General features: G+C 44.3%; 2 protein-coding genes and 1 long non-coding RNA gene across 6 annotated transcripts in view; 2 read left to right on the forward strand and 1 right to left on the reverse strand.

Annotated features, from left to right (window-relative positions):
- LOC101942707 (purine nucleoside phosphorylase LACC1-like) overlaps positions 1 to 4,546 on the forward strand; it is a 59,775-nt gene extending 55,229 nt beyond the window's left edge. For both annotated transcript variants that reach the window (XM_065581208.1, XM_065581209.1), the window contains exon 6: positions 255 to 4,546. In XM_065581208.1, the coding sequence (XP_065437280.1) occupies positions 255 to 429 (175 nt within the window). In that variant the 3' untranslated portion in view covers positions 430 to 4,546. The remainder of the gene's footprint in view (positions 1 to 254) is intronic.
- An 8,694-nt stretch (positions 4,547 to 13,240) lies between these two features.
- Positions 13,241 to 25,311, forward strand: part of LOC101935084 (purine nucleoside phosphorylase LACC1-like) — a 37,215-nt gene continuing 25,144 nt past the window's right edge. For 2 of the 3 annotated variants that reach the window (XM_065581214.1, XM_065581213.1), the window contains exon 1: positions 13,242 to 14,952. The gene's annotated coding sequence lies outside the window, so the exon portion shown is untranslated. Of the gene's footprint in view, positions 14,953 to 25,311 lie in introns of all 3 variants that reach the window. The other variant, XM_065581215.1, reaches the window with a different exon arrangement.
- On the reverse strand, positions 16,452 to 21,626 carry LOC135980870 (uncharacterized). Its single transcript, XR_010597788.1, has 2 exons — positions 21,490 to 21,626; positions 16,452 to 17,852 (listed from the first exon to the last, which is right to left on the reverse strand). It is a non-coding gene; the product is annotated as an uncharacterized LOC135980870 (long non-coding RNA).

A 25,311-nucleotide genomic window follows, 5' to 3' on the forward strand; every position in this document is an offset into this window, starting at 1 on the left:
ACCAACTCTTCTAGTTTCAAATGTTGCTATATTTCAGCTATTTTATGCCTTAAGAGTAGCTTCTTTGTTCTATATACATTTTCAAGCTTAAGTATGTGTCCTAAAGACTGAGCAAACCCACTTATTTTAATCTAAAGAAAAAATGGTATTAACACAGTTTGTCTTGCACTATTGCAATAGCAGTAACACACTGGCTTAAGGAACGTACCATTTGATAAAATGTTCCATCTTTTCTTTTTCTTCCTTTCTTTAAGAATTCTTCTAGAGACTGGAGGGATTCTGCCTCAGAACATACAGGATGTTTCTGTCCCTGACTACAACCAAAGTCTCACTTTCTGCACAGCATGCCACCCTGATACATTTTACTCTCACAGTCGAGATGGCACTAACTTTGGCATACAGTTTGGCTTCATATCGATCAGAGACTGAGGTAGCGTCTCTTATCCTTGGGTAGTAACTGGGCAATAACTGTTAGCATTGCCTGACATCTTACTCTCCTGATAGTAGGCCTCTCCTCTTTCCTTCACCTGATAAGTTCTAAGGAAGAAGTGGACTTATCATAGGGATTTGTACCTGTTGGGATGCCTTGTTCCCTGTGGGAGGCGAGACCAGCAGCAGCCAGGTAGACCTCGATAAAGCTCAGAAACTTTCTTATTCTCCACACTGCTTGGTCTTAGTAGCCAATGCTGTCTTACCAGCTTGAGCTTACTCTAGACACTATCTTCTCTGCTTCATCTAAACTCAAGAACCTAGTTACATCACAAAGATATCTGTTTTAACCACCTTATCTGTTCTGCTAGTAACTAACTATGCACCCTTCTTATGCTCCTACTGAAAATGTGCCTCTGGACATTCTGGTTTCACAATAGACGTTATTGATCATCATATACAAATGAAAAGAGCCTCCCAGTACTGTAGTCATTTATCTGCAAGGTCCATTACTAGGAGGACTGTAACCTGCAGCGTTCTCTGGCTTAAGTCTTGGGGGAAGTGTCTGGAAAATATTTTCTATTTTTCAACCAACCCCTATTTTTCAAGCCGTCCCTTGCACCGTCCAGGATAAATTTTGCCCCCTAGGGGTCAGGGCTCACTCACTCGGCCTTTCCATCTCTTTAGCCAGGATAATGCTTTGTCAGAGCAGATCTGTGTAGCTGCAGTTTGGTGTTCCAACGCTACTTTTATAAGACACTGTAAAGTAGACACTTATTATGACTGTGCCAATAGCTCTTCGGCCAAGTCATTCTGGCATCTGTGCTTGAAAAGTAATCTGTTCTTCTTGTGGGGCTGCTATTCAGTTCCTAGCAAATTAGAGACTTTCCTTGTCCACTTGGAAATAGATTTTTTTTAAAAATCTGTGTCTTTTTTTGTAAATGGACTTTATGGACAAGGTCAGTATCTGCTGAAACTATTCTTTAGCTATAATCTCGGCTTCTGGCTGTAGCTTTAGTGCTGTAACATTTGCAGTTGGGAGGTTTAAGATCATTCTGCAGTTCCACCAGGTCACTCATGCCTGTTCAAGTGTGACATTAGAGACTTACATTGTCTGTTGGAAAAATTACCATTTATAGGTAAGAAAGTTATCCAAGTCACAGAACAAGTGCAAAATGAGCAGTTCCACTGAAAATTTGCTCCCACTGAGCCTCACAAGCCATTGTTACCATCATTGTTCATTAGTTCTGTTACACTACATTACTTAGACTATAGTTCAGAGCAGGGACCAGCTTTTTTGCGTGTTTGTACAGCACCTAGCACAATGGTGCTGCCACCATACAATAAATAAATAATAATTGAGAGATCCCAGCCAAGTCAGCGTCCCATTGCACTAGGCGCTATATAACAAATTTATTTACATATAATCAAATACAGTCCCTGCTCCAAAGGGATTATAATCTTAGTTTAAAACAAGACATAAAAGGTGCAGGGAGGACTGGATAACAATAGTCTGAGCATGTACTTTCACAGCTGTGTGCACAGTTTGTAAGCTTAGAGTTTTTTGCTGCTGTTTGTATTAATAAGCAGATCAGTAGTAGCAGCCGAGGCTCACCACCTCTAGGGGAACTTTTAACATGTTTCATAAATTATTCTGACATACTTGTTTAATGACCCTTCCCATCCATTAACTTCTAGTGTGAATTTATAACATTTCTCTGAGCTATTATCAAGTTAGTAAATGGTATTATTAATTATTACTGGGATGGGCTGTGAGGAGAGTGTGAGTATATTATCATACTGAATACTGTCTTCTGTAAAGATACAGTATAATTAACATTCAGTGCAGTTGTAAATTATGGACAGAGCTTTCATTTGCATTGATATATTCCAATTATTGAACAGGCTTTAAGAAATGAATGATCAAGTATTATATTAGAACAGCGCTGCTTCAGCATTGGGCGGTAACCTTCAGGTCTCTGAGGTGGGTGTGTCGATTTTCCTGTGTGGTCTTCTGGTCAGAGCTCGAGAGGTGTAATAAGCTCAAGTCCTCTGTGGATTGAGCAGAGAGTAGCACATGTAATACACACTGACAGGTGTAACGCACATTGACATATGCACCAAAAATTACAACCACTAAAATGCCGGAAGGGTTTCACCTTTCCCAGACAGCACTGTATTTCGCACAATGGGTCATTTCTCCCTTTAATTTTTTTTCTTCTTGTGATTATCTTCTGCTTCTTTTTGTATGGTGAAATTCACAAATGCCAAACAGGCCCCTGTAAATGGAATAAGAGAGCTTCATATGACTGTCTGGAGCAGGTGTTTAAGGAGACAGAATCTACCCTGTGGGGATGCAGTGCAGCCTTTGCACAGTCTGTCTTTCTATGCAGCAGTTCTTAGACTGGAACCATGTGTGGAGCTATTTGTGCTCTCTCACACATCGCCCCAGCAGTCCCCTCTAAAATAGCACAGTGCCAGCATGGAGCCTACCTCCTGAGCACAGGATCTTTGTAAGGGTCCACCAAGCCATACCCCATATGATGGTTTCACAATGGTCCCACTTTATCAGCCTATATAGCAAACAAGTCAACATTCCTAGATTCAGTCTATGCTGTCCTCATTTCACTTCATGGATCAGTTGCTGTTGAGTAGTGCAATGAGAGAGATGAACTGCATTCACTTATCCTGAGGCTGCGTGCGTTAGAATCATGTGTGCCCTGATTTTGTCCTTTGAGTCCCATAGTCCTTCATGAACTTGGGTCTCTTGTGTGACAACGTAACAGTACGCTACATTGATGGCCTTCCTAAATTCTACATGTGACAGGAAAAATAATGTCTTGCTTTGCTGGAAGGGACACCTGCCTCCAAAGAATCCTGGCAACCCAAGTGTAATACAGTTTAACTGACTTCTTGTACTTTCCATTTCCAGCAGACATTTACCAGAGTTTTCCAATGAGTGAATAATTTAGGCATTCATTTGAAGTATTTAATTTAAGAATAATTTTAGGCATGTGTATCAAATACACTCAGGATGTTATAAATTATTATACAGTACTGCACATTTTTGTAACACTAAAAGGTTTCACTTGCTTGCTTTCCCTTTAATATGCAATTTACATTTCTTGGTGCTGCTAGAAAGCATCATTATGTGTTTCCTAATGTCACTCTGAGAAGAATAGGGAGTTAGCCTTTAAAGTGATCTTTCATTACAAAATGTTTAATTTACAGTAGTATCACGTGTTACAGATATTTTGCTGAATCTATTTGCGTGAGTTCTCTCCCTGTAATCCATTCAAAAGAGACCCCAAGAAGAATTTCAGAGGCTTGATCTATCAAGAGCAATGTGGCTGAAATATCTATATTCCACTTTTACAAATGTGACATCATATCTCTAAGGCAACCTGTATTCTGGCAATCATGGGAACAAGGACACTGCATGGATTTCCATTTGATTCCTGCAACATGAAAGAGATCTGAGACAAAATCAATATGGACTGTGCTAAACTATTAGGATTCATTTTCACAATTAATTCTACCTAAGGGACTGTTTCCTTTATTCTACTGCAAATGTAATTCAGAGCCAGTAAATGTTGCATGAGATTGTTTTTCTAACAGTGTCATCTCTACATTTAGCATAGGACTGAATGACTATAATGACTTATAATCATTTGACATCCTTTATTTTGAAAGTAGGGAACCTAACATAGTACTTGAACATGTCTCTTTTATAATGTGGGCACTAAGAATTCTTTATATTTAAATATGCACAATTTATTTTTTCTCATGTGATATAATGCCTTTGGGCAGCGTTGCAAAATTTTGCTTTGGTGTTTAGTTAAAACAAATGTAATACGTCATTGCCAATGGTACTGTAGAAACCTGAGATAAGTGCTTCAGTGCTTCCCTTGGAGGCACTAAGCTCCATCTTAACGGGACTCTCATAGATGTTGTCATCACTGTGTAATGAAAATATTTTGTTGTTTTTATCTGAAAGACCCTGGGCCTGATTCCCCTAAACTGATATAAATCACAAGTAACTCAGTTAAAGTCAACATTGTAAAACCCAGTGTGATGGGAGAATCAGGCCTCATGAATGTTTTTAGTTACAATGCTTTTGTCAATGCTTTATATAATCTGTATTAAAATGATTATATGGATAATTGTGTCTCAGTTCCTTCTCTAGGAAATTGTGGTAGAAAGCTTTACGAGAGTTTCAGGAGTTCATCTGACTTAGGCAAGCCACCATAGGCTCATGGATGTTTATTTCCAAATCTGCATTTATATTGTGTGCAGTCCCTTTGGCTGGTACTACACTGAGATATTTCTCAAATTTTCCCACCATTGCAATATTATAGCTACAACTACATCAGTGCTAGCCATGGGGGGAACACTAACATAGTCTGGCTATTGGTGTTTATATTGTCTAACCCTGCTTAGAACAAGCATAAATGAGACAAATGTAAAAATACCATACAGTAATGGTAGGGTTTTTTTTTTCCAAGAAATGCTCACCATAGACAAGGCCACTGAATTGAGAGCAGAGACTATAAATCAGTAATGAATGTATTATGTATCTCTTGTTTTTCACAAAATCTAATTTCTGAGAGAAACAATTTGTTAGGGTATGCAGTCCACCTCCCTGCCAAGGCCACATGGTTTGTGGTCTAGTATCTTGTCCATTCTAAGGCCATGTCTACACTCGCACTCATGTCAGCAAAACGTCAGTCGCTCACGGGTGTGAAAAAAACACACCCCGAGTGATGTACGTTTTTCCGGCATAAGTGCTCATGTGCACAGCGATATGTTGGCAGGAGACGCTTTCCTGCTGACATAGCAACCACCACTCATTGAGCTGGTTTTATAATGTTGACAGGAGAGCTCTCTCCCATTGGCATAATGCGGCTACACAAGCGGTCTTACAGATGTGTCGCTGTAAGCATTTAAGTGTAAACATGGCCTAATTTTATATGTTCTGAAATACGGGACTGTCATCTGTTCCTCTTGGGAGGCCATTCCAGACTATTAATACATCACTCTGTCAGAAACTGTGACATTCAACTAATGTTTCTTTCTCACTTTCTCTTGTTTCTAGAGCTGGCAAAATATCTTAAAGAGAACAGTTTTCCGTTGTAACATGAAGTGTGGTTGAAATAGAAATACTTAATGAAATCATGTCAATTTTCCCATCATTTTGTTTTGGAGAAAAAATGTGTGTGGGGGCGGAGGGCGAGGGAGTTCTGACAATGTCAAAATGTCCCATTTCAACATTTTTTTAAATGAAAAGTTTCAGTTTTTCCTTTTGAAACAACTTATTTTGTATTGTATTGTGTATTATAATATAATCTGAAACAAAGTTGGAATCATGGAGAATTTCAAAACGTTGGGGTTTCATTCTGAATTATAATAGAATTTTGTTTTCAAAAATCTCAAGGCCCTTTGCAAAATGGAACTTCTGTTCTCCTCCCAGCTTGAATTATTACTTGTGCATACCGCTCTGAAAGATCCAAAATAACCCCTCTTCCTCCTTGGTGATTACACCCGTCACATATTATAGGCAGTTATCATGTTCCCCCTTGTCATCATTTAACCCACTTACAATAGTTAGCTCCTTGACTCTTTCCTCATAAATCAACACCTTCAGCCCTCTGCTCTTCTTTTAGCTCTGCCCAGTTTATCAATAGCTCTCGGGTAAGGATGAGAATTGAACTGATGCATTATTCCAAGTGCAGTCACCCCAGAGCAGCGTAGAGGCCCTTGTGTCTGCTGTGTAAAACTGCACTGACCTTTGTCCACTAGACGGCAAGTTCATACCTAATTTTCAGCACAGAACTACCAAACTCTGTGGCAGTGAGCCACATTAGCCACCTCCAGTTTCTTCTTCTTTTGCAAAGGACTCACAGCCTGCTGTGCTTTAATAATGATTTATTTTAGCCTCCCCAGCCATCATTCATAATCCATAGTATTCTTCCAGAAGCAACCTGCGTGAGTGGGGGGAGGACAGGCCTTACCCCGCTGAACTGTTGATATTCCTGATGCTGTGGCATCTGAGGTGAGAGGGCTCTTTAGTTCATCAGACAATAACATAACAAAATCCAGTGGCTGGAAGTTGACAATAGGAAAATCCAAAGAGTTGCAAATTTTTAGCAGTGAAGGAAATTATACACTGGAATGGCTTACCTAAGATTGAGGCGTATTCTCAGTCACTTGAAGTCTTTACCTCAAGATTAGATGTCTTTTAGCAATATATATTGTAATTTAACCACAAGTTATTGGGCCAAAGCTGGAATTAGATTAGATGTTCACAATGGCCTTGGAATCTATGAATCTAAGAAGGGCAGTTGATCTATGCCCAATGCTGCCAGTTCCAGCGTGTGCTCTAGGCAGATAGTCTTGGGGTCACTCACCATAGAGATGTTCACCTGCCAATCTGAGGATGAGCTACCTCCTTGCAGTACAATAACTGCTGTTGAAAAATAGCGATGAATATTTTGTCACTCTATGGCTCTGGATAAGGAAAGTTCCTGTAAATGGACAGGAGTGAGGAACAAAATCTGCCCTGGGATGCTGTCAGAGGACATTAAACATTAATGGTTAGAGATTGTGGAGAAAAACAAGAGGTGGAAAGAGACGGCCGTCATGAGGATGAAGTCATTTCTATGACAGCACGTTGAAGAGGTAGTTCGAGAACAGTTCATCTGTGTGAAAATGTGACCCCCGTAATTGTCACCATGGTAGTTGAATAATACTACCTAGGTGTTCCTCTGTGAAGTTATTGGCCACAAATGCTAATGATGCTTACGGCTACTTTAAATTAAGTAAAAAGAAGAACAGGAGTACTTGTGGCACCTTAGAGACTAACAAATTTATTAGAGCATAAGCTTTCGTGGACTACAGCCCACTTCTTCGGATGCATATAGAATGGAACATATATTGAGGAGATATATATACACACATACAGAGAGCATAAACAGGTGGGAGTTGTCTTACCAACTCTGAGAGGCCAATTAATTAAGAGAAAAAAAACTTTTGAAGTGATAATCAAGCTAGCCTAGTACAGACAGTTTGATAAGAAGTGTGAGAATACTTACAGGGGGAGATAGATTCAATGTAAGTATTCTCACACTTCTTATCAAACTGTCTGTACTGGGCTAGCTTGATTATCACTTCAAAAGTTTTTTTTCTGTTAATTAATTTTTTCTCTTAATTAATTGGCCTCTCAGAGTTGGTAAGACAACTCCCACCTGTTTATGCTCTCTGTATGTGTGTATATATATCTCCTCAATATATGTTCCATTCTATATGCATCCGAAGAAGTAGGCTGTAGTCCACGAAAGCTTATGCTCTAATAAATTTCTTAGTCTCTAAGGTGCCACAAGTACTCCTGTACTTCTTTTTGCAGATACAGACTAACACGGCTGCTACTCTGAAACCTTTAAATTAAGTAGTCAATTTTTTCTGAGTTTGCTAAAAGCATGGGACACATATCACCCATTGGCTTGTCTCAGTTCTTTCCTTTTACCTCCTCTTTCCCTTTTGGATTTGTGACACCTGCACAATCTACTTGGATGCACCTGGCAAATGTCCTGAGAGGCCCACCTAAATGTGGGCAGCACCAAACCAGCTCAAACAGGAGGTATTCATTTTGACACCATTTATTTTGCATGAAACTCTGAGATGCAGAGGAAAAGGTTAGATTACCATCAGCTGGGAAACAAGATATGTGCCTGAAGGCTCAAGGGTTATGTAATCCCTTTGGGGTTTAGAGAGCATGGCCCCTTTAAATCTTTTTCCCAGGGTGAAGGGGGAGAGTAAGAAAAAAGGAGGGAAACTCCAGGGGGTGACACTGGAGCTCCAGGGAGAGAAAGAGGCAGTTGAGGCCCTGGAAAAGTGAAGCAGGGAGAACCTGCCGGAGGCCTGAGAAGGACAGGGCCGATCGGGGACACCCCAGGACAGGAGCCAGGAGGAGCATTGTACCAGGGAGGAATTGCCCAAGAAGAACAGGACGGAGCTGGACCCAGTATCACGGCTGCCCAGAGCTGCATGGGGCTGTGAGTACTGGGGCTTGTGACTCTGCATTGGGAACAAGGAGGGAGGCTGTAGCTAGTTAAGTGAGGAGGTGGTCGCTCTGTGTGGCTTTGCAGAGAGCAGCAGAAGAGGGCACCGGAGGAGTTTGTTGGGGGAAAGTTCACTGGTGCCAAAGATGACCAGGAGCACCCAAGACTCACCCCTGGACTGGAACTTTGCTCAGGGCTCCTGAACTCTGTGTGCAGACACATTGCTCAGTGTCTGCCCTGTCGAACTGTGCTACCACTGGGCTTGTGGGGCCTTGGTTTGGATGCAACCCTGTTTTACTGCTCCCCCTCTATTTCCCCTTGTTGTTTTTCTCCTCTCATCCCTCTGTAGATAAATATTTTCCTTGTTATATCCATGGTACTTTTCCTGTGGGTGGGTGTGTTCACTCGGGGGAGGTTGGAACAGGTGCACCTGGGGTGGAAGGGATTTCTCCTGCTGCAGTCCTGCGCACGCCTTCTCTTGGCCAGAGCTGCCTGCAGAGCAGACTCCATCTTGGCCACAAGGGCACTAAAGTTACAGTTAGAAAGGCTCAAGGAACCAGAGTTGGCAGTTGAAGTTCATACACACTTGCACAGGATTAAATCAATGTCCAAATCTAGTCTGAGAATGGTTTCTCTCCTCACTGCTGTCCCCCAAAGGCGTGTGCATCAGCAGGGAAGGATACAGTGGTTTTCATCCTCCTAGGAAGCACTCAGACCCCAGTTTAGCAATGCACTTATGCAGTCCCAGCACAAGGCTAAGCATCTGCTTAAGTGATTTGCTGGAGCCTGAGTTGATCCACAATAATTTCCTAGGATGACAGGGGAAGCAGTGAATGGTGAGCCTCTGTCCTTCCCATCTCTTTCTGTGTTTCTAGACTGAAAATACTAAAAAGAAACTTCTCTTGGTTTTGTTCAGCTTGACTAACCTCCCTACTGTGGAGATGTGAAAGAATTTCTACCACAATATTTCTCTGCAGCCAGCTGTAATAGCAAGTGGCATGAGGTGTGTTTGGCTCAAGAGCTGAGAGCTTAGAATTGCTCAGGAATCTTTTCTTGCTTACTGTGGACCAAAACTGGAGCTTCTAATTCAGGGTCTTATGCTCCCCACTGGTTCGGGGCCAGATTCTGCCACTCTGACTCACACTGAGAAGTACCTTACTCTGCGAGTGGTGACACTGGAAACAAGAGGCTCATTGGTGAGGTAAGATAAAACACCAGGTAAGAAGGGTGTGACGGTGCTGCCCGTGGGAGCCAGCTGAGGTTACTCAATTAGGGTGAACTGCAAACAAAACGGGGCAGACAAACCCCAGAAGCTGGTGGTTATTTCAACACTTAGATTTACCAAACCAGCACAGAACAGCTTCTATAGTTCCTCACTGGTTACTCAGAAGCCCAAACAACGCAGTTCCCTTAAAGTACCCAGTCTCAGGCCTGCGTCCAGACACACATGTCAGATATGTTGAGGATTTCTGAAAATCTTATCTTATATAAAAGAAAAGGTTCTTTCAACCCCAAAGGGTCAGCCACATACCCAGGTTTAATTATAACGTAGATCTTACCCAAAATACACGCTTATAGCCAATTCTTATTAACTAAGCTAAAATTTATTAAAAAAAAAGAGAGAAAGAGTTGGTTAAAAGATCAATATACATACAGACTTGAATTTAATTCTTGAGGTTCAGATACATAGCAGAGGTGAGCTTGTAGTTGACAAAAGTTCTTTTAGAAATAGTTCATAGGTTATAGTCCAATGTCCATATTCAGGGTGACTCCAGTCAGTGACTGGGGATCTTAATCCTTGTGGCTTAAGGTTTCCCCACTTGAAACCCAAAGCAGATCTGAGATGCAGAAGGATCGTGTCCCAAGGTTTTTATACATTTCCAGCAGCCTTTTGGGCTGAGAAAACAATAGGCTTAACTTTCCTTCTTCTAAACATCATGGCAATTAGCACTGGATAATTTATCCATTAGACAGTTCAGATACAAGTTATCACAACCTTTAAAGAGACATAGAGACAATAATACTATTTCCCTCAAGTGTCTTCCTAAATACTGATACTCCTTTTTTGATCTTTGAATCAAAGCTATACTAATAGACAAGACTTGTTTGCTTATATCACATGACCTGAGCAAACATCTACCCTTCTACCTCTAACAATGCAGACTTGCATTTCAAAGCTCTATTCATTTACATATCTTCCTAACCAGTCTCTAAAGTTCGGCCAGGGGTTAGGTCAGTCTGTGAGTTAATTACCTCTTTTTGGCCCTGTTATCTTTCAATGAGATATTCTATTACACTCATAACATCACACCCCCAACGCAAAATTGATGCAGGAAGAGATGACATAAACATTGCTGAGTTCATCCCAAGAGCTCCCCATCCTGGGTTCTGTCTTAGAAGCTGTATCCGTGTATAACAGAAATGTTTTACCAAACTCATATTCAATAACATGATTGAATTTCTTTACAAATTTAAGGTTAAACTTGGTTAGAACAATAGTGGATTGGATTTGCTCTTGCAGCATGGTTCCTGTATGACTCATGTGATTTTTGCCAAGAGCTAAAGAAAATAGCTACTTTATCTATACAAGCTCTGGCAAATGTTTGGAACCCTATTAACATTAAATTAATGTAGATATTAATGTTGTTCACAGTGTAGGAACCTTGGCATTTAGCCGTGAAAACAATATGGTAGCGTGCCTCAGTTTCCCTTTTTATACAGCATATTAGGTTTGGAATGTCTTTTTTCCTGTGAAAAGTTCTAATACTGTTTACAGGCATTGACAGTGCAACATTAGCATTACAAGGCCTTTTAACATAAGGTGTGTTCTTATGTATTACTTTCAACATGTTTAAGGGATTTTCCAAAAGATTAGGCACCTTGTACATTTTTACAGTTCTTGGCATTAGCAACACATTAGTTACAAAAATCACCATTAGAAATAAATTCATTGCAAGTGTCCATTTACAATTATTTTTGTCATGCCACACCTTTGGCTCTATACCATTGGGGTTTGGACCTTTTAGGGTTACCCTGTGGTTTCCCTTTGTAAAATTAAGTTTTCTTCTTTTTCCTTGTCCTGAAGGATCAAACCCTGATTTCTCTTGCTTAATGGACTTTACTGGCTGATGGGATGGGTTCTTTGTGCTAACAGCTATTAGCAAGTCTTTCTTCTCCCAGTTAGTCAGGTAATTTGCATTAACACAGACACTAGCTTTTAGATTTTTAGCTGCTACCAATTCCAAGGCTGGGCTCTGTCTTACAGAGGTACCACACAAAGTCAAAGAGTTTGAGGGTGAGAGTTTGCTTGCTCTCCCCTGCATCCTCAAGCATTCAGCCATGAAACTGTTCTGCTTTGAAACACCAGTAACCAAATCTGTCCTCAGACCCTGAAGCACAGACTGCTCTCTCAAAGAATCAGCATGGAGACATTTCTGTTTCAACACCATTGTCTTTCCAACAAGCTGGCCAAACACAGCCACTTGGTTATCAGGCTGCTTAACTTTCTTAACAGCTTTTACTTCATTTGAGACCTTTTCAAAGCTATTCACATTGGATCTTTCAAAAGGAAAGTCAGTGGATCCATTCACAACAGAAAATTTCTGGCTGTTAGGAACTGACACTTCCTTGATTAAGCAACAGAGGGTCCTGTGGCACCTTTGAGACTAACAGAAGTACTGGGAGCATAGGCTTTCGTGGGTAAGAACCTCACTTCTTCAGATGCTTGATTCTTGATTAAATCACTTTTACACCCTTGAGTTGCAGCAAACTGATTACCATGAGGATTCTTTACCCTAGGAGCTTCTCTAAGCAACAATTCATTCGTCTCAGAAATTTTGCCCTTACCCTCTTCACCTAGGGCTTGCTTTAAAGGAACACTTCCCTGAGCCACAACAGACTCTTTCTGGGTCTTACTCACATCCATGATCACCTTTGGCCAATCAGGCGGATTTCTACACAATCCCCTTTCAGGCAAACCCATAGACTTACTAGATAAAAGGTCAGAAGCATTCTCCTTTCCTTTGCCACACACAAGTTCAGGAATCTTTTCCTTCTTGCTATAAGTTTCCAAACTGTTAGTAGGTAACACCATCAAATCACCTTTATGCTCTCCCTGTGCCCTGGCTAGCATATCATCCTGATTAGACCGGGTTGCTACATCCTTTTTCAACCACACATTAGCAATAGGCAAAATACAAGAACCAGAATTGTCTGGTCTCTCGGATTTTGCTAAGACACTAACTGGATGCAGTGCCATTCTTCCTAGCAGACACAAACTCACGACCATTCACTTCTTGGGCTTTAGTTGAATCCAGAACCACCCCTGAGACAATTGCACTATTCTCAACCATCACAGGCTGAAAGGCACCTTCTGTCTGCTCCACAGACAAAAAAGAGCCGGAGACACATTCTCCTTTACCAGACATACAATTTGGGATCTCATTTCCCTTGGGCTGTTCACAGACAACTGCTTGGAGGGGCCTTTAGGTTCCCCCCTTGGATTGAATTTTGCACAGATGTCACAAGTAGCAAGGACTTGTTTGGCTTCCTGGAATACTTTAGGAGCATACTAACGTTTATTTACAGTAGCTGCTATGGCCTCTGCGCCACCATGGGTTTCCTGGTGTAGTTTAAATAGGGCAGGCCGCAAAGCACCTCGGGGCAAGGCTCTTTTTCCATCTGGCAGTTGCCACTTTCCCCCTTGCGTTTTGGTGCCCCCATGCTTTTTCAACGCTTGACCTTTAATGGCTCAGGAGTAAAAGGGGCTGGGACTGGAGTTGGTGGGGTGGAGGATGTGAGTACCATCTGGTTGGTAACATATGGCTGTAGGGAGGCTGCTTTTGAAGCTGAATCAGCCAGCCGATTCCCACAGATGGTGGGATCGTTTCCCTTCTGATGGGCCCGATCATAGACGATGGCAACCTCAGATGGCAGATGTATGGCTTTCAATAATTTTAGGATCAGGGGCCCATGTGCCACCTTAGTGCCACTGGAGGTAATAAAGCCGCGCTTTGCCCACAGTTGGCCTGTGGCATGGCAAACACCAAAGGCATATTTTGATTCAGTATATATGTTCACCGACTGACCTGCTGCCAACTTACATGCTCGGGTGAGGGCTATTAATTCTGCCGCCTGGGCTGAGGTGGAAGGTCCCAGGGGAGCAGACTGTAATACATTAAACTGAGTAGTTACTGCAAACCCAGATACCCGTTGGCCCTCCACGACCCATGCAGAACCATGAGTGTACAGTTTTAGTTTATCATTTGGAATGGGCACATTTGAAAGGTTTACTTGAGGTTTTTTTTGATGTTGCACTACCTGAAGACAATTATGTGAGGGCTTGTGATTGTAGTCTGGGAACGGTAAAAGGGTTGCAGGGTTTAAGGTATGGCACTGTTTAATTTTTAAATTGGTCCTGGATAATAAAGAAACTTCCAAATGCGGTAATTTTTGAGAGGTTAAATGTTGCGTACCCTTTTGGACTAACAGTTGTTGGGCTGCATGAGGGGTCCGTAGGGTCAGTGGATGGCCCAAGGTAATTTTTTCCGCTTGGGGTACCAGTAGACCAGCAGCAACTATTGCTCGGAGACAGCCAGGAAAGCCCTGTGCCATAGCATCCAATTTGTGGGAGTAATAGGCTACAGGTTGTTTTTTAGGTCCAAAAGCCTGAGTAAGGACACCAGGGGCCACCCCAAGTTGCTTATGTACATAGAGAACAAAGGGTTTGCGATAATCAGGGAGTTTAAGGGCTGGGGCTGAGGCCAAGGCTGTTTTAATTTCCTGGAAGACTTTGATGGCCCCAGAGTTCCAGTGGAGGGGCTCCTTAGCATTATGGGTGATCTGTTTAAAGAGGGGTTTTGCCATTTTTTTAAAGCCTGGAATCCAGGAACGGCAAAATCCTGCAAGGCCTAGAAATCCCCGCATTTTACGTTTTGTTTTTGGTCAGGGAATATTAAGAATTGACTGAATATGGGTACTGGATAACGCTCGATACACAGGGGTGAGCACATGACCAAGATAAGTAACTCTCTGCTCTCCATGTGTCAGTATATAATGCCTGCATCTGTAACTTTCACTCTATGCATCCGAAGAAATGAGGTTTTTACCCACAAAACGTATGCCCAAATAAATCTGTCAGTCTTTAAGGTGCCACCAGACTCCTTGTTGTTTTTGTAGATACAGACTAACATGGCTACCCCCTGATACATGACCAAGATAGGTTACTTTGTCTTTGGCAGACTGCAACTTAGAAAGAGATACTTTATGTTTTTTGTTTGCCGGGCAATTTAGCAAATAAATAGTGTTTGTTTTACATGTTACCTGATCCAGAGAACAAACCAGGACGTTATTTACATAGAAGAGATATGTAGACCCACACGGTAGCCAGACATCAGCTAAGTTACGTGTCAGGATAGAGGAAAAAATAGTCGGGGACTTAACATATTCTTGCAGGAGTCGAGTTCAGGTCAGTTGTTTTGCTTTTCCAGTTTTTGGGTTTGTTTATGTAAATGCAAAGATATTTCAGCTGTTTTTATTTAGAGGAATACTAAAAAAAGCATTACATAAGTTTATTACCGAATAACAAGCAGTACCTGCTGGAATGGCCGTCAGGATTGTGTGAGGGTTAGGCACCACATCGTGTTTAGCTTGAACAACCTTATTTACTGCATGTAAGTCCTGGACAAATCGGTATACCGTTTTTTTTCTGAGTTTGTCAGGTTTTTTGACTGACAGAATGGGAGTATTGAAAGGAGACTTGGTGTGAACCAGCACTTCCAACCGCAGGGAATGTGGTGATAAGACTTCGGAGGCCAAACAGAGCTTCTCAGGGGATGGGATGCTGACGAATCCGAGGAATTTTAATGCCTGGCTTTAGGGTTATACGCACTGGCTCTGTCTGGAGAGTACCCAAGTTTGCCCTTGAAGTGCCCCACAGGGAGATGTTTACCTCCTGTTTGAGTTGCTTGGGTAGGACTGGGTCTGCAGGCAGGATCGGGTCCTTTGAAACTTGGGTCAGAATAGCACACAGCTGGGGAAGTTGGGTTTGAGGCAACCGAAGAATAATTTTGTCATTTAAAAAGAAAATCTGAGCACGTAGTTTACACAACAGATTTCTGCCTAAGAGGTTAACTGGGGAATCCGGGGCTAGCAGAAAGGCATGGTAGGTGGACACACCAGAGATTTTGACAGCAGCTTTCTGTAATATAGAACAGTTAAATGGCTTTTCGCCTATACCCATTACCGGAATGCTTTTATTTGTGAGGCTTTTTTTTTCCGGCTTGGCAGTAACAGTAGAAAGTGCAGCCCCTGAATTTAAAAGACAAGAATAGGCGGTTCCTCCCAATGTTAGGCGAACCTGGGGGTCTGTGGAGGAACAAACATAATTTTTTGAGGCCTGATTCATGATTTAAAAAAAAAAAATTAATCCTTAGGGTTGGCTGTTCTGCAGCCCTGAGAAATTTCCCTGACGAAAACCTGAGGTTAAATAGATCTGCTCCATAGTGTGCGGGAGTCACATTCCCTCTGTGTGGCCTTTGCTCCCTGGCGGCTATGTGCAGTGGAGATGTGACATGTGTGTTTTGGGCCTTTTACAGCCAGGGGCTGCCCATGGGATTTGACTCAGGATTAATTCTAATATAGAAGTCACCCAGTAAGTGGCTAGCATCAGTTAGTATTGCCCTCAGAGGCAGTGCTCGCCCACAGAGGGCCCTAAGCAGGAATATTCCCCCCCCCCCCACCAAACTAATAATGAATAGGGGGCCCTCTTGAGCTGCTTGGGACCCTAGGCAATTGCTCAGTCTGTTTATGCCTAGGGCTGGCTCTGATGGCCCTGGAGAAAGGTTTTGTGACAGCCCCTCTGAGGGGAGGAGTGTGTCAGTGTTGCCTGACCCAGAACTGGGCCCCGAGATGGCAAACAGGGGGTTCGTCGCCCGGTGTGCTTGGCACCAATAAAGACACCGAGGGGAGAAAGCAAGCCAAGTTTATTTCAGAGCTCTGAAATGGCACTAGGAGACCAGCATGTCTCAAATCCAGTGCAACAAATACAAACAACTTTTACCTTTTATACTTCAAACTGTTTGCATACATCTCTTTGTCTGGCTGTTCCCCCTCACCCCTCCCTTCCAGACAACTGTTACAATAAGCTCTACATAAGCTTGTGAGAAAACTTTCCCAGTCTTTGCGACCTTGGATTAGACGCCTGCAAACTAACTACCCCGCTTCTTATCTCTATCATTTCTGCTAGTGTGAGTGAAACTGCAGCCATCTGCTAAAAACGCTGACCAATACATTTCTGCTTCAGCCTACTTCAGAGCATGTAAGCAGTTAGCATAGAAGTAGGTGAGAGTTCCCAAGATGGAGTCACTGTGGTTCACAGACCCAGAGCAAAAGAGCTTCATCGGCACTTTTGGCCTTCCACTCTCCCGAGTTACCTGGTAGCTATGCCTAGTGGACCCCAACAATCCCTCCTTTGAGAACACTCAACAAACCTTTGTCAGAGTTTTCTCATACTCTAAAGACAGAATGCGATTAAGCTCCATGCAATCAGGATTATCAATGAGAGGGTATAAGGGAACTTCTGGGGTATGGGAGGTACAAATCTTACGTATGAGCACTTTACAGCAAACGAGCAAAAGAACAAGAACAAAACATACCACAACACCTGTGAGCAAGATGCGAACAATGCTTCCCCCTATATCCCCTAGTTCTCCTAAACCAGGTATCCAACCCCAAAGGGAATCCAAAATAGTGGGTTCTCCTTCCTGGGCCTTCCACTGGTTAAAGGCCCGTTCAGCTGACAAGATGTGCTTGTTAATGTCCTGTGAAAACTCTGGGACATAGGTACAACACTCTTCTCCAATAAGGGCACATACGATTACAACAACCCAAATGCCCAGAAGATAAGAAGAATTGTTGACACTAAACAAGTCAAAAAATAACAAGACCAAAAACTAAAAGGACCAGGACCATAGGTGAGGTCAGCCTACTGTGAGAAAATAAAACCAATGCTCAGGGTTCTCGCGGGGAGTATGCTGTGACTGTTCAGAAAGATCACAACACACTCCCAGTGACCCTTACTGTCTTTTGAATAACAGCTTAAGTCCCAAATCGTCGTTAGCAGTCTTCTCCGTAGGCTGGACAGTCCACTGTTTAGGAGTGGGCACTGCTTTCAGTCGAGAGTGATGAATCCAGTTCTTGTGTCCTTCGACCTTTGCCGCTGTATGGGTGACAAGCAGGACGGTGTGGGGTCCCTTCCACTTCTCTTGGAGAGGCTCGTCCTTCCAGGTCCGCACGAGAACGGAGTCACCAGGCTGCAAGGAGTGGACCGGAGTATCCAGCAGAAGAGGCTGTGAATCTTTGGTGTACCTGTGAAGAGAAGAAAGAACAGCAGACAGAGAGCACATGTACTGAGACAGGAAACCATACCCCATCTCCCACTCCCCTGCCAGAACTGGGGTACCATTCATAGGCCATGCTCTTCCAAACATAATCTCTAAGGGACTAAGCCCTATCCTACCCTTAGGGAGAGCACGAATGCGAAGTAACACAAGGGGCAAGGCATCAGGCCACTTAAGAGAGGCCTCCTGACAGACCTTTGAGAGGTGTCGCTTGAGTGTCTGATTGGTGCGTTCCACTACTCCACTGGCTTGTGGTCGCCATGGTGTGTGGAATTTCCAGGAGATTTGCAGAGCACTTGATATCTTTTGAACAATTTGAGATGTGAAATGTGTTCCATTATCAGATTCCATCCACTGAGGAAGGCCAAAGCGAGGAATGATTTCCTTGACAAACTTAAGAGCCACTGTCTTGGCAGTGTTGTTGCAACATGGGAAGGCTTCAGGCCATCCACTGAATCGATCCACTAAGACGAGAAGGTACCTGTACCCTTGGGTCCTGGGAAACTCAGTAAAATCTATTTACCACACCAATCCTGGGCCTGAGGTAGGTTCCAGGGGTGGCTGGTGGCACTGCTACTCCTGGTCGAGGGTTATTCTTTTGGCAGATTAAACATTCAGCTTGTACCTGTGATACTAGGGGTTTAAGTCCAGAGGTTAGAAAATATTTATTCATAAGCTGGGTAAGAGCCTCTCTGCCTGCGTGTGTGGTTTGATGCAGTTTCTGCAACACTGGTCGAATCAAGCCCTTGGGCAGGAGGATTTTTCCCTCTGTGGAATAAAGCCATCCCTCCTTTTCCTGGAGACCAAGACTGTCAGCCAGGTTTCTGTCCTCTTGGGAGTACTGAGGGGCTGCAAGCTCACCCACTGATGGGATGAGGGCATGCATTTGGGCATTCTCCTCAGTTGCTGATTTCAGGGTAGCAGCTCGCTTAGCTTCCCTGTCTGCTCTGGCATTACCCTTGGTTACATCTTGATCTTCCCTTTGATGGGCTTTGCAATGCACCACTGCTACTGCTGAGGGGAGTTGTACTGCTTCTAACAGCCGGAGAATTTGAGACCCATGCTTGACCGGAGAACCTTGGGCTGTTAGCATTCCCCTTTGCTTCCACAAACCAGTGTGAGCATGCAATACCCCAAAAGCATACTTTGAGTCAGTAAAGATATTAACCCGTTTGTCTTTTGCCAGCTCGAGTGCACGAGTTACGGCCACTAGTTCAGCAAGCTGGGCAGATGTTCCTGCCGGTAAACTCTCAGCTTCCACGGTATCATGAAGAGACACAATAGCATAACCAGCCCTCCTTTGCCCATCCACAACAGTACTACTTCCATCCGTATACCATTCCAAGTCAGCATTTGGGAGTGGCTGATCTTTTAGATCTGGGCGGCTAGAATACTGAACATCTATGATTTCTAAACAGTCATGTTCCTGCTTTTCTGTCTCTGGTAGCAGGGTAGCTGGATTAAGGGAGGGACAGATCTGCAGGGTGACTTCAGGATTCTCTAACAGCTTTGCCTGGTACCGAGCAACCCGAGCCTGTGTGAGCCAAAGACCACCCTTAGTGTCCAGCAAGGCTCGGACCATATGGGGAACATACACTTGCACAGTTCCTCCCAGTGTCAGCTTTTCAGCTTCCCCAAGCACTAGAGCAGTAGCTGCGACCACCCTCAAACAGGCTGGCCATCCCTTTGAAACTTGATCCAGTTGTTTAGAAAAGTATGCCACGGGACGTTTCCAGGCACCTAATAGCTGGGTAAGCATTCCCAAAGCTACCCCTTTTCGTTCATGCACATACAGTTGGAACGGCTTAGATATATCGGGCAAACCCAGGGCTGGAGCTTCCATTAGCTTCCTTTTCAAGATTTTAAATGCCCTGTCCGCTTCTGGGGACCAGTGAAAGGGGTCATGTTCCGCTCCCTTAACACATTCATACAGAGGTTTAGCCCACAGTCCAAACTCTGGAATCCATATTCTGCAAAAACCTGCCATGCCCAGGAATGCCCTAAGCCGTTTACAGTTGCTGGGGATGGGAACTTGGCAGATAGCCTCCTTCCTTTCGTTTGAGAGCTGTCTCTCTCCCTGCCTGATGTGAAATCCCAGATATTGAACCTCTGAAAGAGCAAATTGGGCTTTGCTTTGAGATACCCTGTATCCTCGCAGTCCAATAAAGTTTAGGAGACTCACAGTAGCTCTAAGACAAGGGATTAGACCCACAGCAGCAATTAACAAGTCATCTACATATTGCAGCAGGAGGGCTCTGTCTGAATTATCCCACTCCTCCAAGTCTCTGGCCAAAGCCTGTCTGAACAGAGTGGGGGAATTTTAAATCCCTGGGCCAATACTGTCCAGCAAAACTGCTTCTTAACTCTTCTGTTGTCCTCATTATGCCTTGCAGTATTTTGCAGATCTCACAGTTGCTTGGGCACATTCAGGCCCCCCTTTCTCTTGGTTGTCAGCCAAGTCTTGGCTGTGTACAATGTCCTTGGATGAGGCAGCATGACTGAGCTGCTAGCTATATTTTCCTCTCAGTTAACTCATTCTGTTCTCTTTCCTTCTCCCTTTCTCAGCATCTTCTAACTTCCAAAGGAACCTTCCACTCTTCACTCATACACCTTTTCTCCAACCATTAACACATACTCATTGCCATTATACATCCTTTCAGTAACATAACTTCTGTACAGAGCTTTGAAGCAACAAACCAGGACGAGCACAGTCACTTCTGAGGATTCCACTCTGTACAACCTCTGGTATCCAATAGCTTTCCCTTTTAAACCTTAAATGCCTTTTCTGTGCCTCCTCCCTGGCTTAGCTATGACCTGATTCCGCTCCACTTCAGACAACAGGGTTCTCATAAGTATATTACAATCATCCCAGTCAGGCTTATGGCTAGCTAGACATCCTTCAAAGATAGAAATGAACTTGCTTGGATTCGTTGAAAAGTCTCCTGCCTCTGCCTTAAAAGCAGCCAGATGTACAGGGTTAAAAGGTACATGCAAGTAGACAGACACTATCTGAGCTGGCTGTTCCTGAGTTCCTGGACGGGCTACCACACTCTCCGTAATCAACGGATACAATCCCACGGGGGGGGGGGGGTACTCTCTGAAGCCTGTGGGGGTGGAGGAGCCGAAGGGGACACCGATTCTGGCATTACAACAGTGGGAGGGTTCTGGGGTTTAGCAGCCATTACTACCGAGCCTGTCGGAGTCAAATGGCACTTGAGCAAAATATCAGTCCTATTTCTTAACACCATAAACGTATACGCATAGAGATGTTCATTCCATTTACCTGTTCTCTGACAGAACAAAAGCAATTGAAGGATCGTGTTGTAATTAAGTGTCCTTCCGGTGGCCACCTTTCTTGGCACTCTAGCTGGTACTGAGGCCAATCAACTGTACAGAACCGTTTCAATTTACTTTTAATCAACTGATCAGATTCAAACACCTTCCAGTTCACCAGAATGCATTCTAAAGGTGTATACTGTACCCTGCCGGCTGTACTCTGTCCCTGCCCCATACCAAGGGAGACTCTGGGCGTCCCCAGGTCACAACAGGCAGACACTGGGCGTCCCCAGGTCAAGACAGATAAGTCCCCACTGGACTGTTCCTACCTTATCCAAGGGTCCGGTTCTGCACCGTCACCGTCGGCCTATCAAGGGGACCGGTTCCCCACCGTCGCCCGCAGCTGCTTCTCCACTGTCTGTGTGCGTTGCACCGTTGTGCCCTCCGGGGTTGAGCAAACCACGTCTCTGCCGAGGCCCCCGATGAAGTCACCGGTGAGCGCTCTGGGCGTCGGGAGTCGTCGTAATCCGTCGGCCACCAGGAGGGATCCGGGCAAGGCTAAATTTCAGCCTCGAGCCCCACGTTGGGCGCCAAAACTGTTGCCTGACCCAGAACTGGGCCCCGAGATGGCAAACAGGGGGTTCGTCGCCCGGTGTGCTTGGCACCAATAAAGACACCGAGGGGAGAAAGCAAGCCAAGTTTATTTCAGAGCTCTGAAATGGCACTAGGAGACCAGCATGTCTCAAATCCAGTGCAACAAATACAAACAACTTTTACCTTTTATACTTCAAACTGTTTGCATACATCTCTTTGTCTGGCTGTTCCCCCTCACCCCTCCCTTCCAGACAACTGTTACAATAAGCTCTACATAAGCTTGTGAGAAAACTTTCCCAGTCTTTGCGACCTTGGATTAGACGCCTGCAAACTAACTACCCCGCTTCTTATCTCTATTATTTCTGCTAGTGTGAGTGAAACTGCAGCCATCTGCTAAAAACGCTGACCAATACATTTCTGCTTCAGCCTACTTCAGAGCATGTAAGCAGTTAGCATAGAAGTAGGTGAGAGTTCCCAAGATGGAGTCACTGTGGTTCACAGACCCAGAGCAAAAGAGCTTCATCGGCACTTTTGGCCTTCCACTCTCCCGAGTTACCTGGTAGCTATGCCTAGTGGACCCCAACAACAGGAAACTGGGGTGTGGTGTACGAATTAGAGCCAACGGGTATGTCGTGTTCCCCCCCCCCCCATTCCACCAGGCAGTGGGAAGGGGGCTAGAGGTTGTGGCATTAAAAATAAACCCGCAAACAAAGAAAAGGGAGCGTGTGTGTGTGTGTGGGGGGGGTCACCTGCAGTGCCACAACCAACCCCTGTGTACCTTGGGGTGAAGGGGGAAGCAAAGGAAACTGCTGCGGCCCCCCCCCAGTGTCACACAGCCCCAGAGCAGGGCCTGCTGCTGCCTGCTCCCTCAGGACAGGAAACCTGTGGTGGCCCGCCCCTGCCATGGCTAGGGAGCGTCTCTAAAGAGGGGCGAAATGAGAGAGAAGAATGAAGGGAGTGTCTAAGCAGGAGAGAGCCAGCAGGGAGACAAGGAGGTAAAGGGGAAGTGCAGTATTGCCAACTTCAAGAGATCAAACATTGTGAGTCAGACCCTCCAAAATCTTGGGAAATTAAGCGTCACTCATGATCGAACTCTCAAATGTCAGAATTTGGGGGGAATATCCTGACATTTGAGAGTTCTATCGCGAGATCATGAGTAGGGCTTAATTTTACTTAGCGCATCTCTCATGATAAATTTGCGAGAGGTGGCGTGTCTGGATGTGCTGGCAAACAAGGAAGGAAATTGGAAGGGAAAACCAAATAAAAGAAGTGTGTGCAAATTACGAAAAGGGTTGTGTAAGAATTAAAACAAAAGGGAGTGTGGGGGTGGGGAAGAGAGGACAAAATAAAGGGAGTAAGCAACTTATCAAGGCAGAAAGATATGAACAGCTACAGGACTCCTCTGCAAGCCCTAATTTAGGGGTGGGGCTGAGATTCCTGGCTGTGCTGTCAGGCCCATCAGGAGACATGTGGGGCCCAGTACATCTTGTTCACTGGGGCCCCATCTTCTCCCTTTTCACTCTATTTACACAGATGTGTTGAGCTCAGGGCCATGGTACAATTGTCTCCCTCTCATCTCACCAGCACTGCGCAGTGACCTGTGCCTTAGGAGACTGCTGTAATTTAAGGTACGTCTGCACTTTGAGCTGGACGTGTAAATTCCAGCTTAAGGAGACAGATCAGCGGAAGCTCAATCAGAGCTTGCACACTAAAAACAGAAGGGTAGCTGCAGCAGCAGAAGGGGCTAGCCACCCCAGGTATGCACGAGTATCTTGGATGGGATTGTACTCAGGGTGGGTAGCCCCTGCGAGATCATGAGTACAATCTGATTTTAGTACTCTAGCTCAATCAGAGCTAGTGAGGGCATGTTTCCTTAAGCTGGACATTACATTTTCAGCTCAAAGTGTGGCCATACCCTTAGAAAAGTTAGGCCAGGGCTTTCTAAGTTACCCAATGGGCTTCTCCAACCCCCAAAACACCCCAGGCTCAGCTGGGCATACAGGTGTATTAAAACCACCTTAGCTCACCCCCACCTGCTACCCCACTCCATGGGCTGTAAGTTTTGTGCTACATCTCCTAGTCTGCATCCTCACTGTAAAGAGGGCAAGTTACCTGTCTGAGTGAAAGCAGCACCTGGGCCCTGGCCTAAACCCCCAGCTGTGCCAGCTAGCCGAGGTTTAAGCACCACTAAACTTGTGAGGGGGGTTTTCTGTGTGGATGGAAGTGGGATTAGGGGCAACATAAAGGGACAGCACAGACTCTCACCCTGATTTTCTAGAAAATGTGGGTTTAGGGGAATGTTTTTGTTTCCATTTTCTAACATGAAGGTGTATCCATTTCTAATGTTAAATTTCTTATTAATTAGGCTTTCACATTTCCAGTAATAAGAAAGATGATTTTTTTGCAATGCAAAAAATAGAAAAGGTCATGCTTTTGTCATTGCAACCCTCAAATATGAAGGTTTATATCCCTACAATTTTTATCCTACTCAATTTAACTGATGGTATCATTATCTGTATAAATGTGGGTTTTTTTAAAATCATCCTAAGCTCTTTGTTTCCATGTTGCCTTGTGGTAACAAGTCCCTTAGCTTAACTAATTCATTGTGTTAAAATGTAATTTTTTTAAAATCAGTTTTAAAATGTGATGGCATTCATTGTAAATTGCTGGGAACATCAGTTTCATTGGCTTCTCCTTGTTCTTTGGTTATGAAAGAGGATAAATAGAAGGACCTGATTTTCCTTCCCAACACCATTCATTATTTTATACAATAATACTATGTCCCCTGTTACTCTTCTCCTTTTCAGACTAAAAACAGTATTTCAGGTGGTGAAGTAATATCAATTAATATCATGTGTAACCCTTCTGCCAGGCCAAGTTGATAGCAGCAAGGGCCGGGTTCAGTACATAGGGGTCCCTTCCCAACAGCGTGACACAGAACCAGCTCGAGCCCCCACCCAGTGACCTGGGAAAATCTTACACAAACCCCTAGGCGCCTCGAAGAGGCAATATTTCCCCTCTCGCAAGCACAGAGCCTCGGTGTAGCAGAAAATGTTTAATAACATGAGGTAAACGACATAGCATTAAATTGGGAAAACACCACAACTAGAGTTCATAGACCAAACCATGAGCGAAGACCCACCCCAGCAAATTGGGCCGTGTCCTCTCCCGTTGGTTCTTGAAACCAGCGACCCAAGAATCACCAAAGTCCCAAAAGTCCACCGATCCCAAAGTCTCTTGGGTCCAGCAACCCAAGAATCACAAAAGTCCCAAAAGTCCGACAACCCCCCAAAGTCTCTGTCCCTGATCAGTGCAGCCCCAGAGTTCAAAAGGGGGGGGGTGAGCAAGGTGTTAAGGGGCACCTTACGTGATCCGAGGCCAACCCGGCTGCTTCTCCGTGGGGTTCCACCGCAGCCTTACCACGAACTGCTCCACTCCACCTGCAGTCCCACTCCTGCCGTCCCACGAACTGCTCTGGCAGCTGCTCCGCTCACCGACCTGTGAGCCGCGCCGCTCCGCTCACCGACCTGTGAGCCGCACTGCTCCGCTCCGCTCCA

Source organism: Chrysemys picta, chromosome 1 (genome assembly GCF_011386835.1).
Source record: "Chrysemys picta bellii isolate R12L10 chromosome 1, ASM1138683v2, whole genome shotgun sequence".
Taxonomy (NCBI): Eukaryota; Metazoa; Chordata; order Testudines; family Emydidae; genus Chrysemys; species Chrysemys picta.